The sequence below is a fragment of the Oncorhynchus gorbuscha genome, linkage group LG02 (assembly GCF_021184085.1).
Source record: "Oncorhynchus gorbuscha isolate QuinsamMale2020 ecotype Even-year linkage group LG02, OgorEven_v1.0, whole genome shotgun sequence".
Lineage (NCBI taxonomy): Eukaryota > Metazoa > Chordata > Actinopteri > Salmoniformes > Salmonidae > Oncorhynchus > Oncorhynchus gorbuscha.
The window spans coordinates 85102533-85120032 of NC_060174.1; the positions used below are offsets into that span (position 1 = coordinate 85102533).

Consider the following 17500-nt stretch of genomic DNA (forward strand, 5'->3'; position numbering starts at 1 on the left):
ACCACCAAAGCACCGCCACACCTCCTCCTCAATGCTTCACGGTGGGAACCACACATGCAGAGATCATCCGTTCACCTACTCTGCGTCTCACAAAGACACGGCAGGTGAAACCAAAAGTCTCAAATTTGGACTCATAAGACTACAAGGACAGATTTCCACTGGTCTAATGTCCATTACTCGTGTTGCTTGGCCCAAGCAAGTCTCTTATTTGCATTGGTGTCCTTTAGAGGTTTCTTTGCAGAAATTCGAACATGAAGGCCTGATTCACGCTGAACAGTTGATGTTGAAATGTGTCTGTTACTTGAACTCTGTGAAGCATTTATTTGGGCTGCAATTTCTGAGGCTGGTAACTCTAATGAACTTATCCTCTGCAGCAGAGGTAACTCTGGGTCTTCCTTTCCAGTGGCGGTCCTCATGAGAGCCAGTTTCATCATAGCGTTTTAAGGTGTTTGCGTCTTGCACTTGAAGAAACCTTAAAAGTTCTTGAAATATTCCAGATTGACTGACCTTCATGTCTAAAAGTAAGGATGGACTGTCGTCTCTCTTTGCTTAGTTGAGCTGTTCTTGCCATAATATGGACTAGGTCTTTTACCAAATAGGGCTAACTTCTGAATACCACCCCTACGTTGTCACAACACAACTGATTGGCTCAAAAATTCCACAAATTAACTTTCAACAAGGCACACCTGTTAATTGAAATGCATTCCAGGTGACTATCTCATGAAGCTGGTTGAGAGAATGCCAAGAGTATGCAAAGATGACATCAAGGCAAAAGGTGGCTACTTTGAAGAATCTCAAATATATTTGGAATTGTTTCATACTTTTTGGTTTACAATATGATTCCATATTTTATAGTTTTGAAGTCTTCACTCTTATTCTACAATGTAGAAAATAGTACAAATAAAGAAAAACCCTGGAATGAGTATGTCTCCAAACTTTTGACTGGTACTGTAAGTACTCACACTGCTTTGCTATGACACTCCAAATTGAATTTAGGTGTATCCATTTCCTTCGGTCATCATTGAGATGTCACTATAACGCCCACCTGTGATGTTCACCTGTGGCCAATTCAATTGTTTGGACATGATTTAGGAAGAAACACATCTGTCTACATAAGGTCCCACAGAAACTATACCATGAAGTCCAAGGAACTGTCTGTAGATCTCCGAGATTGTGCAGCATATATCTGGGGAAGGGTATAAAACAATTTCAAGAGAGTTTAAATTTTCCAAGAACACAGTGGTCTCCATCATTGGGTAATGAAAGAAATATGGAACTAGAGCTGGCCGTCAGACCAAACTGAGCAACCGGGAAAGAAGGACATTGGTCAGGGAGCTGACAAAGAACCCAATGACCAGTCTGACAGAACGACAGAGTTCCTTGGCTGAAATGGGAGAACCTGCAAGAAGGACAACAGTCTACAGTTTTCCCCAATCTGGACTTTATGGTGGCCAGAAAGAAGCCAATCCAGAGAAAAAGGCACGACAGCACGCCTGGAGTTTACAAAAAGGCATGCAAAGAATTATGTGGTCTGAAGAGCCAAACATTGTACTATTTGGCTTGAATGCAAAGAGCTATGTCTGGAGAAAACCAGGAACAGCTCATCACCCGTCTAACACCATCCCTACCGTGAAGCATGGGGATGGTTTTCAGTGGCAGGGACTGGGAGACTGGTAAGGATAGAGGGAACAATGAATGGAGCCAAATACAGGCAAATCAATGATTAGAATCTGCTTCAGAGTGCAAACAACCTGAGACTTGGTAGAAGAGTTACGGGACAATGACCCCAAGCATACAGCCAAAGCAACACAGGAAATTAGATATTTCTGTATTTAATTTTCAATAAATGTGCAAACATTTCTAAAAACATGTTTGCACTTTGTCATTATGGGGTATTGTGTGTAGATGGGTGAGATTCAGGCCTTTGAATTCAGGCTGTAACAACAAAATGTGGAGTAAGTCAAAGGGTATGAATACTTTCTGAAGGCACAGTATAAGTGATGATGATGGACTTGTCGGAAGAGGGCGATGATGTCTCTAACTGAGATGAAGACAGGACTGCTTGACTTTTGCTTTCGACATCACCTGCTACTGCGTGTTTTTACATCAGTTCTCTTTTCCCTAGTACACACACAAACATTAAAACTGCAAATACGTGTAAGATTTGCCGGTTATTTCCCCTTTATTGAAATTAGGGATTATTTTAGGTGCCATGGCGACTTGCCGATGTTTTTATCCCTTGACAATGGCACCACATCATATTACAAGGGTGCTTGTGACTGGCTCATTGCAATTTAATACACACATATGGAGGATCAGGCTCAAAAAAGCACGGTGCTGCTGCCTCGTCTTGCTGCTCATGCCGAGATTGGGGTTGGTGATGACATTTCAGGGAGTCGTGCACGGGGACCGTCCTCGTGTCCCCGACAATGGTTTATATAATATACACTAGATGACTGACAGGGGGCACTGTTTTGAAACCACCGCGCCTCCATCTTGGCACTTCACCACCATTTGTAAAAAAATATTTTTGAAGCTATAGAAATGCATTTATTAATGTCTACGTTTGTATTTCCCATGTGTATTCTATTACATACAACTTAATGCATACTTTTAAAAGTTATGTGAACTAAACATAATTAAAAACATATTTTTTTTTATTCCTTAAAAGTATAGTTTTTAGAGGACTAATGTTACAGTCCCCACCATGAGAGCAATAGTTAAATTCTGTCCTTGAAATATTACATTTAAATACTGTAGAAATCTATTAATTCCTATGGAGGACTGCTTCTTCTGAAGTGTCAATATGGCTTCAAAGCCTCTCATTGGCCAATACATAGCAACAACAACAAAACAGGTTCAGACCCCTTGATGTTTTCCACGTTACATTACAGCCTTATTGTAAAATTTACTCAATATTTCTTTCCCCTCATTAATCTACACACAATAACCCATGATGACAAAGCAAAAACATGTTTAGAATGTATTCAAAATAAAAAACATAAATATTCGGACCCTTTGCTATGATAATTATAATGGAGCTCAGATACATCCTGTTAAATTGATCATCCTTGAGATGTTTCTACAACTTAGAGTCCATCTGTGGTAAATTAATTTGATTGGACATGATTTGGAAAAGCACACACCTGTCTATATAAGGTCCCACAGTTAACAGTGCATGTCAGAGCAAAAACCAAGCCATGAAGGAATTGTCCATAGAGCTCCAAAACAGGATTGTTTCGAGGCACCGATCTGAGGAAGGGTACCAAAAAATATCTGCAGCATTGAAGGTCCCCAAAAACACAGAGTCCTCCATCATTCTTAAATGGAAGAATTATGGAACCACCAAGACCCTTCTTAGAGCTGGCCACCAGGCCAAACTGATCAATCAGGGGAGAAGAGCTTTAGTCAAGGAGGTGACCAAGAACGCGATAGTCACTGACAGAGCTCCAAAGTTCCTCTGTGGGGATGGGAGAACCTTCTCCACAGTACTCCATCAATCAGGTCTTTATGGTAGAATGGCCAGACGGAAGCCATTCCACAGTCAAAGGCACATTCTTTTATTTTTTTATTTCACCTTTATTTAACCAGGTTAGACTTGGCCAATATAAAGCAAAGCATTGTGACACAGACAACAACACAGAGTTACACATGGAGTAAACAATAAACAAGCCAATAACACAATAAACAAGTCAATGACACAGTAGGAAAAAAAGTATATATACATTGTGTGCAAAAGGCATGAGGAGGTAGGCAATAAATAGGCCAGAGTGAATAATTACAATTTAGCAGATTAACACTGGAGTGATAAATGAGCAGATGATGATGTGCAAGTAGAGATACTGGTGTGCAAAAGAGCAGAAAAGTAAATAAAATAAAAACAGTATGGGGATGAGGTAGGTAGATTGGGTGGGCTATTTACAGATGGACTATGTACAGTTGCAGTGATCGGTTAGCTGCTCAGATAGCTGATGTTTAAAGTTGGTGAGGGAAATGAAAGTCTCCAACTTCAGCGATTTTTGCAAGCTTTTGGAAGCCAGCTTTGAGTTCCAGTCACATGATAGCCAGCTTTGAGTTTGCCGAAGGCACCTAAATGACTCTGATCATGATTAACAAGATTCTCTGGTCTGATGAAATCAAGATTGAACTCTTTGGCCTGAATGCCAAGCGTCATGTCTGGAGGAAACCTGGCACCATCCCTACGATGAAGCATGGTGCTAGCAGCATCATGCTGTGGGGATGTTTTTCAGCGGCAGAGACTGGGAGACTCGTCAGGACCGAGGGAAATATGAACGGAGCAAAGAAGAGTGATCCTTGATGAAAACCTGCTCCAGAGCGCTCAGGACCTCAGACTGGGGCGAAAGTTCACTTTCCAACAGGACAACGACCCGAAGCACACAGCCAAGATAATGTCGGAGGGGCTTCAGGACAAGTCTCTGAATGTCCTTGAGTGGCCCAGACAGAGCTCGGACTTGAACCCGATTGAACATCTCTGGAGAGACCTGAAGGTAGCTGTGCAGCGACACTCCCCATCCAACCTGACAGAGCTTGAGAGGATTGACAGAGAATAATGGGAGAAACTCCCCAAATACAGATGTGCCAAGCTTGTAGCGTCATACCAAAGACTCGAGGCTGTAATCGCTGACAAAAGTGCTTCAACAAAGTACTGAGTAAAGGGTCTGAATACTTATGTAATTGTGATATTTAAGTTTTTTATTTGTAATAAATTCGCAAACATTTCTAAAAATCAGTTTTTGCTTTGTCATTATGGGGTATTGTGTGTAGATTGATGAGGGAATACAACTATTTCATTCATTTTAGAATAAGGCAGTAAAGTAACAAAATGTGGAAAAAGTCAAGGGCTCTGAATACTTTCCTACTGCACTGTATATGTCATTGGTCCTGTCCCGAGGATTGGCGTGAAAACAGAGAAGCAGATGCGGAGGTCCAGTATACAGGACCACCTCACCTAGTCACTCGCACTAAATCGCTGCACATCGGCTTGCAAATAAGCTGGCTGCGCTCATCTCGCCACCTTCATCTCAAATATTTATCCGTGAGCCGGTGAGCTATATCAGCTCTGACATAGAGACTGTTATTTAAGGTCGCAGACAGACGGCGGAGGACAGAAAGGAAAAAAAGGGAAGATGAGAGCATCCATCCTTTGCAAGCGAAATGGGATTCATTTCCATGTTCTTATATTCTGTCACGGTAACAGGGGCTTTTCCCTAAATCACCTCATCCGCCAGGCTATTTCCCACTTCAGCCTCGTCCTTCTCACAACTGACAGTATTAACATGGCCTTTACTCACCAACGAGCCAGCCTGGAGGTATGTACAGTACCAGCTCCGTTTGATCATGGCATGAATTTATTCAGCAAATGACCAGATCTCTCTGTTTATTCAGCCAGCCATGCAAATAGTGGACTTGGGCAGCAGGTAGCCTAGTGATTAGAGCGTTAGGCCAGTAACCGAAAGGTTGCTGGATCGAATCCCCAAGCTGACAAGGTAAAAATCTGTTTTTCAGTTAACCCACTGTTCCCGGTAGGCCGTTATTATAAATAAGAATTTGTTCTTAATTGACTTGCTTAGTTAAATAAAAGGTTAAATAAAAATACAACTTTTTAAGTTATAGTGAGTTAGATAATAGGCAACCATGTTCAGAAGCCAAAGCCATGAGCATAATGTGGTGAGACATGTGTTGTTGCCCTGCAGGGCTCTAGAGTCTAAACTGATGCTAGACTACTGAGACATCGCCACTTGTCCAATATACTGTCACCCATGTCTGTCAATGGGACAATCCATCACACCATCATAAGATATATGGATTCGTTAACAGCTGCTGACCTAAGGAGACTGTGTTGACAACCTTTTCCCTGTCAGTCTTCAGCAGGTCTATGTGTAGCTTTCATTTGTTGCAAAAGTATGTTGCCACAGCATGAGTGTAATTATTACCTCACAAATTGCCTAATGTGATGACCAACCTTCTCACAATCTATCTGCAACGTTGTGACAATGTCATTTGTTAGTAGGGTAGTCAGAGGAGTTTGAGTTGACCGGTTAGTGTTAGAGAACATGAGTAGCCTAAAGGAGTGTGTCCTAGTGCACTAGGATAGAGGGGGAGTTGACATACACTACATAACCAAAATAATGTGGACACCTGCTTGTCAAACATCTCATTCAAAATTCATGGACATTAATATGTAGTTGGCCCCCTCTTTGCTGCTATATCAGCCTCCACTCTTCTGGGAAGTCTTTCCACTTCGCGGCTGAGCCGTTGTTGCTCCCAGACGTTTCCACTTCACAATAACAGCACTTACAGTTGACCGGGGCAGCTCTAGCAAACTGTCTATTTGGAAAGGTGGGATCCTATGAAGGTCATTCTACTGACAATGTTTGTCTATGGCGATTGCATGGCTGTTTGCTCAATTTTATACACCTGTCAGCAATGGGTGTGGCTGAAAAAGCAGAATACACTCATTTGAAGGGGTGTCCACATACTTTGTAGCTGCTACTAGACCGTATGCGTCGCCACTGCCACTGACCTGTGTGCGAGCGAAGGTGACGTTTGAGTGCCGTATGGCTGGGGAAGGTGCGGTTGCACTCGCTGCAGATGTAGCTGCGCACACCGGCGTGGACCTCCATGTGCTGCTGCAGTGCCGGCTGCGCCTGGAAGCGCTTCCCACACAGCAGGCAGAAGATGGCCATGTCCGAGCCTAATGGAGAGAGGGAGGGAGGACAAGGTGAGTTTTCTTTTCTCATTTAGTCTAGTTTGTATCTTCAATTGAGTAGGAGATAATGTTGAGAATAAATCTGACAAACATAACATGTTGACAGTCATGTAGTGAAATGACACATCATTCTTGGCCCTACTCCTGAATAAAGACCATTTCATCTCCGTTCTATGGATATTCAACATTCTTGTTCATTGTACAATGATGTACATTTCTTGAGATCTGTTAGATCATTTATAAAGAAATAAGTATCCTAAACCAAACGAGGTATCGATCATTGTAAAACACCACTGGGAAAAGCACACAGGCTTGAACATTGCAACTGTGATTCCTTACCACAAGAGGTCAGCACCAAGTTGAGAGCAATGACAAACGATGTGAGCAGTATAACAGGCAGGCTAAGGACTGTTTTAGCATTCAGGGAACCGTCAACACAATGGGATGTGCAATGGCCCTGTATCTCATGCTTGGTAGAGGACACTTTAATATGGCCAAGGCCTTCATAAAGGCCACTGAGGATAGGTTTTCTAAATACATTTTTGAAGCACATGAAAAGATGTGCTTTATATTTCAATTGAGTCTTGAGCCCAACAAGTAGTGTTCATTTTTCTCCAGCAGAGATACTGTCACACACAGGAATACAGTGCGCACACGCACGCACGCACACACACACACTTTTCAATTACCAGACTGGACAAAACTCTGGGGAAAGAGGGAGTGTTTAGAGCTCAGCTTCTATTTCATCAGTCAATAACGCATCTTTGGGGCAAAGCTGCCACTAATTTAAAAATCTATGAGGAGCAGCGGACTCATGTTCATAAACGCACGAGAGGGAGGCCCAGAGACAGCCCTCCCCCTGGATCAATCACTGTCTCCCATCCACACCCAGGAGAGAATGAAAGGGAGAGGGGAAAAGGGAGGGAGAGCGAGAGAGAGAGATGAGGAAAAGGTAGTCAAAGGAAAATTCAAGCAACCATGTGGGCAGTGAAGAGAGCGATGGGGTATTGGGAGAGAAAGGTAAAAAAACAACATGAGACAAAACGGGGCCTGTCCTTAAATCTTCTGACAGTGAGGCTGTAACGGTGCTTCTGTGCAAATAAATACTGACAAGACTCCCTTCTGGCTTTCTCTAGACCTCTTTCTCTAGACCTCTTTCTCTAGACCTCTTTCTTTTGATGTTTTTCTCCCCCACAACATCTTCTTCTCCCTCTTCTTTTATCAATGAAAAGGGGGCCATTGATTGGGGCAGATTTTCACTGGAATCCCTCCAGGACTTGAGGCACTTAAGGTGGCTTGACTGACAGGCCTTCCTCTCTCCTTTCTCGCTCTAATGTAACAACACAGGGTGCTCTGGAGACAGCACAGTGGTCAGAGCCTGCCCACTACCTCAGGGCTATCACAAACAATTAATGTCCAGTTGAGAAATGAAAATGGTTTGAGTGGTTTTGGAGGCAAACAGAAACAGGGCAATTGAGGAAATGAGAGAGGTGGGAGATAGTGAGAGAGGTGGGAGATAGTGAGAGAGGTGGGAGATAGTGAGAGAGTGACAAAATTTGAGAAAGAGAGAGGGAGGGAGAAAGGGGGAGAGGAAAACTGCAGGAATGTAAGATCATGGCGAGCCTTTGACCTGGGTCTGGGATGAGGTGAGGTCTGGACATGGTAGAAGGAAACACTAATTTAACCCTACCAGATCTGGGTTTAACTACTATTCAAAATAATTTCAAATACTTTAGCTGTGCTCGATTGAGCTTTCCTGTTGCAATGGGACCAATAAAAAGTCCCAAAAGTACAACCACCCAACCTAGCAGGTTTAAGCAAACGCTCAAAGTATTTGACATTTTTGGAATACTACTTGAACATTTACATTTACATTTATGTCATTTAGCAGACGCTCTTATCCAGAGCGACTTAAATTGAACCCAGGTCTGAACCCACTTCTCCCATTTCAATGTACAACTACTAGTAACTGCATTCCCCCACACAATAATAACACTAATATGGCCGTAAAACCCAGACCTGTTTAATGCTGTTAAGTGAATGGCACACAGGAGGGCTGTGTAGGAGAAAGTGTATGTGCATACATCAAATCTAATCTTATTTGTCACATACACATGGTTAGCAGATGTTAATGCGAGTGTAGCGAAATGCTTGTGCTTCTAGTTCCGACAATGCAGTGATAACCAACAAGTAATCTAACTAACAATTCCAAAACTACTGTCTTATACACAGTGTAAGGGGATAAAGAATATGTACATAAGGATATATGAATGAGTGATGGTACAGAGCAGCATACAGTAGATGGTATCGAGTACAGTATATACATATGAGATGAGTATGTAGACAAAGTAAACAAAGTGGCATAGTTAAAGTGGCTAGTGATACATGTATTACATAAGGATGCAGTCGATGATGTAGAGTACAGTATATACGTATGCGTATGAGATGAATAATGTAGGGTAAGTACATTATATAAGGTAGCATTGTTTAAAGTGGCTAGTGATATATTCACATCATTTCCCATCAATTCCCATTATTAAAGTGGCTGGAGTTGGGTCAGTGTCAATGACAGTGTGTTGGCAGCAGCCACTCAATGTTAGTGGTGGCTGTTTAACAGTCTGATGGCCTTGAGATAGAAGCTGTTTTTCAGTCTCTCGGTCCCAGCTTTGATGCACCTGTACTGACCTCGCCTTCTGGATGATAGCGGGGTGAACAGCCAGTGGTTCGGGTGGTTGATGTCCTTGATGATCTTTATGGCCTTCCTGTAACATCGGGTGGTGTAGGTGTCCTGGAGGGCAGGTAGTTTGCCCCCGGTGATGCGTTGTGCAGACCTCACTACCCTCTGGAGAGCCTTACGGTTGAGGGCGGAGCAGTTGCCGTACCAGGCGGTGATACAGCCCGCCAGGATGCTCTCGATTGTGCATCTGTAGAAGTTTGTGAGTGCTTTTGGTGACAAGCCGAATTTCTTTAGCCTCCTGAGGTTGAAGAGGCGCTGCTGCGCCTTCTTCATGACGCTGTCAGTGTGAGTGGACCAATTCAGTTTGTCTGTGATGTGTATGCCGAGGAACTTAAAACTTGCTACCCTCTCCACTACTGTTCCATCGATGTGGATAGGGGGGTGTTCCCTCTGCTGTTTCCTGAAGTCCACAATCATCTCCTTAGTTTTGTTGACGTTGAGTGTGAGGTTATTTTACATTTACATTACATTTAAGTCATTTAGCAGACGCTCTTATCCAGAGCGACTTACAAATTTCCTGACACAACACTCCGAGGGCCCTCACCTCCTCCCTGTAGGCCGTCTGGTCATTGTTGGTAATCAAGCCTACCACTGTTGTGTCGTCCGCAAACTTGATGATTGAGTTGGAGGCGTGCGTGGCCACGCAGTCGTGGGTGAACAGGGAGTACAGGAGAGGGCTCAGAACGCACCCTTGTGGGGCCCCCGTGTTGAGGATCAGCGGGGAGGAGATGTTGCCTACCCTGGGGGCGGCCCGTCAGGAAGTCCAGTACCCAGTTGCACAGGGCGGGGTCGAGACCCAGGGTCTCGAGCTTGATGATGAGCTTGGAGGGTACTATGGTGTTGAATGCCGAGCTGTAGTCGATGAACAGCATTCTCACATAGGTATTCCTCTTGTCCAGGTGGGTTAGGGCAGTGTACAGTGTGGTTGAGATTGCATCGTCTGTGGACCTATTTGGGCGGTAAGCAAATTGGAGTGGGTCTAGGGTGTCAGGTAGGGTGGAGGTGATATGGTCCTTGACTAGTCTCTCAAAGCACTTCATGATGACGGAAGTGAGTGCTACGGGGCGGTAGTCGTTTAGCTCAGTTACCTTAGCTTTCTTGGGAACAGGAACAATGGTGGCCCTCTTGAAGCATGTGGGAACAGCAGACTGGTATAGGGATTGATTGAATATGTCCGTAAACACACCGGCCAGCTGGTCTGCGCATGCTCTGAGAGCGCGGCTGGGGATGCCGTCTGGGCCTGCAGCCTTGCGAGGGTTAACACGTTTAAATGTCTTACTCACCTCGGCTGCAGTGAAGGAGAGACCGCATGTTTTCATTGCAGGCCGTGTCAGTGGCACTGTATTGTCCTCAAAGCGGGCAAAAAAGTTATTTAGTCTGCCTCGGAGCAAGACATCCTGGTCCGTGACTGGGCTGGGTTTCTTCTTGTAGTCCGTGATTGACTGTAGACCCTGCCACATGCCTCTTGTGTCTGAGCCGTTGAATTGAGATTCCACACTTGACCGTGTGCAGCATGTATAAGTGTGCGTGCATTAATCCTAATGGCACTGCTCTTGCAGACAGATTGCCCTTTAACCTCTGATATACCTTCACGCGCACGCACACACACACACGTGATACAGTAACATGTATTCAGTTCTTTGCCTGCACCCTCCAGCACCACAATAGTATACATCTTGCAATATATACATTCACACAAATGGACATAATAGTTCAGCTGTCTTTCTGAGAAGAACCATGTTTAACATGCTGTTGTGCAAACAAGATGTCAGCTGCAATCTTGGGGTGAGAGAAAATACAAGGGTTGTTGGCTCTTTGTTTAGAGCAAAAAAGAAGAGTACAATTAATCAATATGAACTACAATTATATGCTGCACTAGTCAAAGTAATAAAAAAGCTCTTTCCTTTTCAAAACATACAAGCTTTCAGAGTCTGTATGTCATGTTTTGAGCACTTTGCAATTCAATACAGTTTATGAACCCATGACAATGAAATAATACCAGATACTCTTTTCTGCTTGGAAGGAGGAAGAAAGACATAGGAGGACACAGAGACATTACATAGAGAGAGAGAGAGAGAGAGAGAGAGAGAGAGAGAGAGAGAGAGAAAGCGTAAGAGGGAGAGAGTGAGAGAAAGGGGTACACACAGAGGTGAACAGACAGTGTCTTTCTCCTGGGCCTCCTGTGTGTTGCGCTGTAGCGCTGATTAGCGTTAACTGGAATTAAGTGGTCCAAAGTGATGCGACCGGTCCAGTCTTGGGGGGGCGGCAAGGTGAAGGGCTGACAGATGAAGGGAGGTGCAGTGATAAAAAAGGAAGGTGGAAGCAGAGGAACAAAGTAGCTGACCCGGGTGGTCTATTACAGTGTAAAATTGAGTCGGCCCAAAGTGACACCTGAAAAGAGGAGGTGGTGGGGGAGGAAGAGAGGAACGGGAGGGGGGGCACAGTACATCGGGGAGGGGGCTCTGCTCTCGTCTGGATGCTGGGCGGGCGGCGGTGGTTACTTAATGGCCCTGGAGTGGCGGCAGCAGTTATTTAAGCGAAGCCGGACGGGGCCCTTAATGGATAGGCAAACTCCCAGAGAGCCGGTGACACGTCTGTGAGAGGTACAAACAGAGGAGAGAGAAGCTACAGGTGTGCATGCTGGTAGTGGTGGTGGGGCATGGGGCTAGACGCTTTCTGTCTGCTATGGCCTTACTTCTGTTTGAGGAGAGGAAGTGAAGTAGAAATTGCCCTTGTGTTTAATCCCCATGCATTCTATGAACTCTACCAACACCACCTTCAGAGAACATTTTTCTTATTTGTTGCTTTGCAATAAAATTACAGTATTGCTATTAGCAATTTTACTACGGTGTGTCTAGCTGGCTGTTAGAACATGACAACGCACGAGTCATACAGTAGGTGTGAGCAAGGACTGAAGTCAATTAGCTTATTTCTCCTCATTCAGCTCCGCAAGGATGATGGCAGCAGCTCTCTCTCCCGCTGCTCTGTCTTCCAACTCAACCGTCTGTCTGCTAGCTGGGTTCTCTTCACTGGTTGCTTTTCAAATGAGCCACTGTATCATTCACAGTTCAATTATGGGAATCCTATGTGAATAGATTTTTCAGTACAGCCACAAAGCCCTGCTGGGAGGGGGGATATTTTGTGTGGATAAAAATATACAGGGTTTGTGTAGGGCCTGAACAATGTATCGTACGGTGATGTGTGTGTATATATATAACAGTGACTAACTGTGTGTATGAGTGGATGACTGGGTGTGTGTGTGTGCGCGCGCGTGTGTCTGGGGAGAGAGGGAGAGAGAAAGGGATAGAGATAGCAAGAGCATGAGAGCACACACACAAGGTTGCATTTATGTCAACCTTTCTGTTTAATTTAACCCAAACAAAGAGGGAGATATGAGCCTAATATGATGAGGGTCTTTCGCTGACGCGTTTCACTGCATATTAAGAGGCTGCACAAACCTGGGTACACACTTATCTAGTCAAAAACCATCAGTGTGACCATGATATTACACCAAGTTTGAATAATCACAATAACACCACAGCTGCCACCACCATTACCACTTCTAATGGCCTGGTGTTATGGGGATTGTCAGACGTCATTTCATCACTCAGGTTGCTTCCCCTGGTGCCTAGTGCGTGAGGACGTACTAAAATGTAACCAGCCGAGTGCATGTATGACGTGCTGTGAACTTAAGGTCCTCTGCTGATTGTCAAATGTCCCTGCCTTCAGATGAAATCAATAAAAAAATAATAAGCTGATCTCACAGAAAGTCTTGGCTTCGACCGTCTGCTTTCACCACTTTCCTTTGTGTGAACGGACATGAGCACTAGGCATTTCTAGCCTGTCTCTGTAATGGTGAGGCAGTCCTCGTGTTTCCTGTTGGTGCCACACCTAAATGGATGAGAACTGCTCTCCTGTCCATGGGCGTGTTAGGGTACTACACACCACAGGGTTTAATGAAGCAGAGAGCTCTAGGAACCTGAATATAGGCATTAAATCACCATTAGATCGGGGTTAATTAAGGATCCACATCCCTGTCTTTTATGCCCTGGTCTCACTCATCAACATATTCCAGCATTTAGATGGCTCCTGCATGGAGAACAACAAAATGTCTGCCTCTTGACTAACACTTTGCTTTTGGTTAAACAATATGGGTATAAAAATTAAGATGCACAACAACAGCAATGGGTGTGGCTGGTAAAAAATGTGTCACGTTAATCATTCCCTTTGATGAATGAGGAATTAATGGGTAAATAAGTACACGAAGTGGGTAGTGTGGTATGGGCAGGCTGGACAAGAAGAGTGTGTTTTGTGAGAGAGGTTGGGTCTGACAGCATGGGGGAGGGTGAGAGGTCAGAGGGGGCATCTGTGGCGGGAAAGGTGGGGGTGGGGTGGCGCGAGGGGGCAAGGGTGTGTGCACACAGAGAGGAGGCGTAAAGGGGGCTCTTGACAGCCCGCACTGAGCAGGGGGGACAATGGGTGCCGGCAGGGACTTGCTGAGGGGGACAATGCTGCCAGAGGACTGCCAAGACCCAGACCCCAGCAGACCCCAGCAGACCCCAGCAGGCCCCAGCAGACCCCAGCAGACCCCAGCAGACCCCAGCAGACCCCAGCAGACCCCAGCAGACCCCAGCAGACCCTGGGCTGCAGTGTGGAGGGAAAGTATTCATACCCATTGACTTATTCTACATTGTGTTAAAGCCTGAATTCTAAATTGATTTCTGGTAGGTTGGTAGGTTCTCCCATCTCAGTTAAGGAACTATGTAGTTCTGTAAAAGTGGTCAATGGGTTCTTGGTCATCTTCCTGACCAAGGTCTTCTTGCCCGGTTGCTCAGTTTGGTTGGACGGCCATCTCTAGGCAGTCTGGGTAGTTCTATATTTGTTCCATTTCCCAATTATAGAAACCAGTGTTCTCTTAGAAACGTTCAACATTCTAGAAATTGTTTTATACCCTTCCTCAGATATATGCTGCACAATCTAGGAGATCTACAGACAGTTGCTTGGACTTAATGGTATGGTTTCTGCTCTGACATGCACTGTAAACTGTGGGACCTTACATAGACAGATGTGTTCCTTCCTAAATAATGTGGCCACAGGTAGGGCTGTGGTGGTCACAACATTTTGTCAGTGACTGTCAAGCAAATAACTGTCGGTCTCACGGTAATTGACCGTTAATTAACAAACACATTTAGCATCTCCTGGCTTCCAAAAAGTATAATAAATCCATGAAATATAGCCTACACCTTCACAATAAATCCATTATTTATTAAAGACATGTCTAAAGAAGCATGATATGCAGAAAATGTAGTTTATTTCAGAAGAAAATAATAGCATCCTCTGAGTTGTCCTTGTTAGGTCCTGATGTGGCTATGGCATATGGCTGTGGGTTACACTAGTTCATTTAGCAGACGAGATTTGCTTTAAGAAGTTATTTGGCCACTTTAGTTGTAATACAAACCTTCTTAAAAACATTTAGGCCTATGGGCTACATGAGGTGTGCTATGATTAGAAAAAGTCGCAGAAAAAGGCATTGTTCCTTATGCTGGGCATCATTCACAAGTGATGTACATGCACTTCCGGCGCCGACAGAGATGGCCGCCTCGCTTTGAGTTCCTAGGAATCGATGCTGTTTATTTTTTTTTACGTGTTATTTCTTACATTTGTACCCCAGGTAATCTTAGGTTTCATTACATACAGTCGGGAAGAACTACTGAATATAAGAGCAACGTCAACTCACCACCAGTACGACCAGGAATATGACTTTCCCGAAGCGGATCCTGTTTTCTGCCTTCCACCCAGGACAACGGAATGGATCCCAGCCTGCGATCCAAAACAAAGACGTCGTAAAAGTGGGAAATGTAGCGGTCTTCAAGTCAGGCTCCACTCGCCACTCCCTAGCATACTACTCGCCAATGTCCAGTCTCTTGACAACAAGGTAGATGAAATCCGAGCAAGGGTTGCCTTCCAGAGAGACATCAGAGACTGTAACGTTCTTTGCTTAACGGAATCATGGCTCACTCGAGAGACGCTAACGGAATCGGTGCAGCCAGCTGGTTTCTTCACGCATCGCGCCGACAGAAATAAACATCTTTCTGGTAAGAAGAGGGGCGGGGGCGTATGCCTTATGATTAACGAGACATGGTGTGACCACAACAACATACAGGAATTCAAGTCCTTCTATTCACCTGACTTAGAATTCCTCACAATCAAATGTCGTCCGCATGATCTACCAAGGGAATTCTCTTCGATTATAATCACAGCCATATATATTCCCCCCCATGCAGACACATCGATGGCCCTGAACAAACTTTATTTGACTCTTTGCAAACTGGAAATCACATATGCATTCATTGTAGCTGGGGATTATAACAAGGCTAATCTGAAAACAAAACTCCCTAAATTGTATCAGCATATCGATTGCGCAACCAGGGCTGGTAAAACCTTGGATCATTGCTATTCTAACTTCCGTGACGCATATAAGGCCCTGCCCACCCTCCTTTCGGAAAAGCTGACCACGACTCCATTTTGTTGCTTCCTGCCTACAGACAGAAACTAAAACAAGAAGCTCCCGCGCTCAGGTCTGTTCAACCCTGGTCCGACCAATCTGATTCCACGCTTCAAGACTGCTTTGATCACGTGGATTGGGATATGTTCCGCATTGCGTCCAACAACATTGACAAATACGCTGATTCGGTGAGCGAGTTCATTAGAAAGTATATTGATGATGTCGTTCCCATAGCAACGATTAAAACATTCCCAAACTAGAAACCGTGGATTGATGGCAGCATTCGCGTGAAACTGAAAGCGCAAACCACTGCTTTTAACCAGGGAAAGGTGACCGGAAACATGACCGAATACAAACAGTGTAGCTATTCCCTCCGCAATGCAATCAAACAAGCTAAGAGTCAGTATAGAGACAAAGTAGAGTCGCAATTCAACGGCTCAGACACAAGAGGTATGTGGCAGGGTCTACAGTCAATCACGGATTACAAAAAGAAAACCAGCTCCGTCACTTTTTTTGCCCGCTTTGAGGACAATACAGTACCACTGACACGGCCCGCAACCAAAACCTGTGGACTCTCCTTCACTGCAGCCGACGTGAGGAAAAAATTTAAACGTGTTAACCCTCGCAAGGCTGCAGGCCCAGACGGCATCCCCAGCCGGGTCCTCAGAGCAGGCGCAGACCAGCTGGCTGGTGTGTTTACGGACATATTCAATCAATCCTTATCCCAGTCTGCTGTTCCTACATGCTTCAAGAGGGCCACCATTGACCCTGTTCCCAAGAAAGCTAAGGTAACGGAGCTAAACGACTACCGCCCCGTAACACTCACTTCCGTCATCATGAAGTTCTTTGAGAGACTAGTCAAGGACCATATCACCTCCACCCAACCTGACACCCTGACCCACTCCCATCTGGAGGAATACCTATGTGAGAATGCTGTTCATCGACTACAGCTCAGCATTTAACACCATAGTACCCTCCAAACTGGTGATCAAGCTCGAGACCCTGGGTCTCGACCCCGCCCTGTGCAACTGGGTACTGGACTTCCTGATGGGCCGCCACCAGGTGGTGAGGGTAGGTAACAACATCTCCACCCCGCTGATCCTCAACACTGGGGCCCCACAAGGGTGCGTTCTGAGCACTCTCCTGTACTCCCTGTTCACCCATGACTGCGTGGCCATGCACGCCTCCAAATCAATCATCAAGTTTGCGGAAGACACTACAGTGGTAGGCTTGATTACCAACTACGACGAGACGGCCTACAGGGTGGAGGTGGGGGCCCTAGGAGTGTGGTGTCAGGAAAATAACCTCACACTCAATGTCAACAAAACAAAGGAGACGATTGTGGACTTCAGGAAACAGCAGAAGGAGCACTCCCCTATCCACATTGATGGGACAGTAGTGAAGAGGGTAGTATATCACTAGCCACTATCAAATATATCACTAGCCACTTTAAACAATGCTACTTAATATAATGTTTACATACCATACATTACTCATCTCATATGTATATACTGTACCCTATATCATC

At 44.9% G+C, this 17500-nt stretch overlaps 1 protein-coding gene across 2 annotated transcripts in view; it reads right to left on the bottom strand.

Annotated features, from left to right (window-relative positions):
* The window catches only part of LOC124011976 (zinc finger and BTB domain-containing protein 16-A), a 175890-nt gene that overhangs the window by 12648 nt on the left and 145742 nt on the right, over positions 1 to 17500 (bottom strand). For both annotated transcript variants that reach the window (XM_046325279.1, XM_046325270.1), the window contains exon 5: positions 6545 to 6715. In XM_046325279.1, the coding sequence (XP_046181235.1) occupies positions 6545 to 6715 (171 nt within the window). The remainder of the gene's footprint in view (positions 1 to 6544; positions 6716 to 17500) is intronic.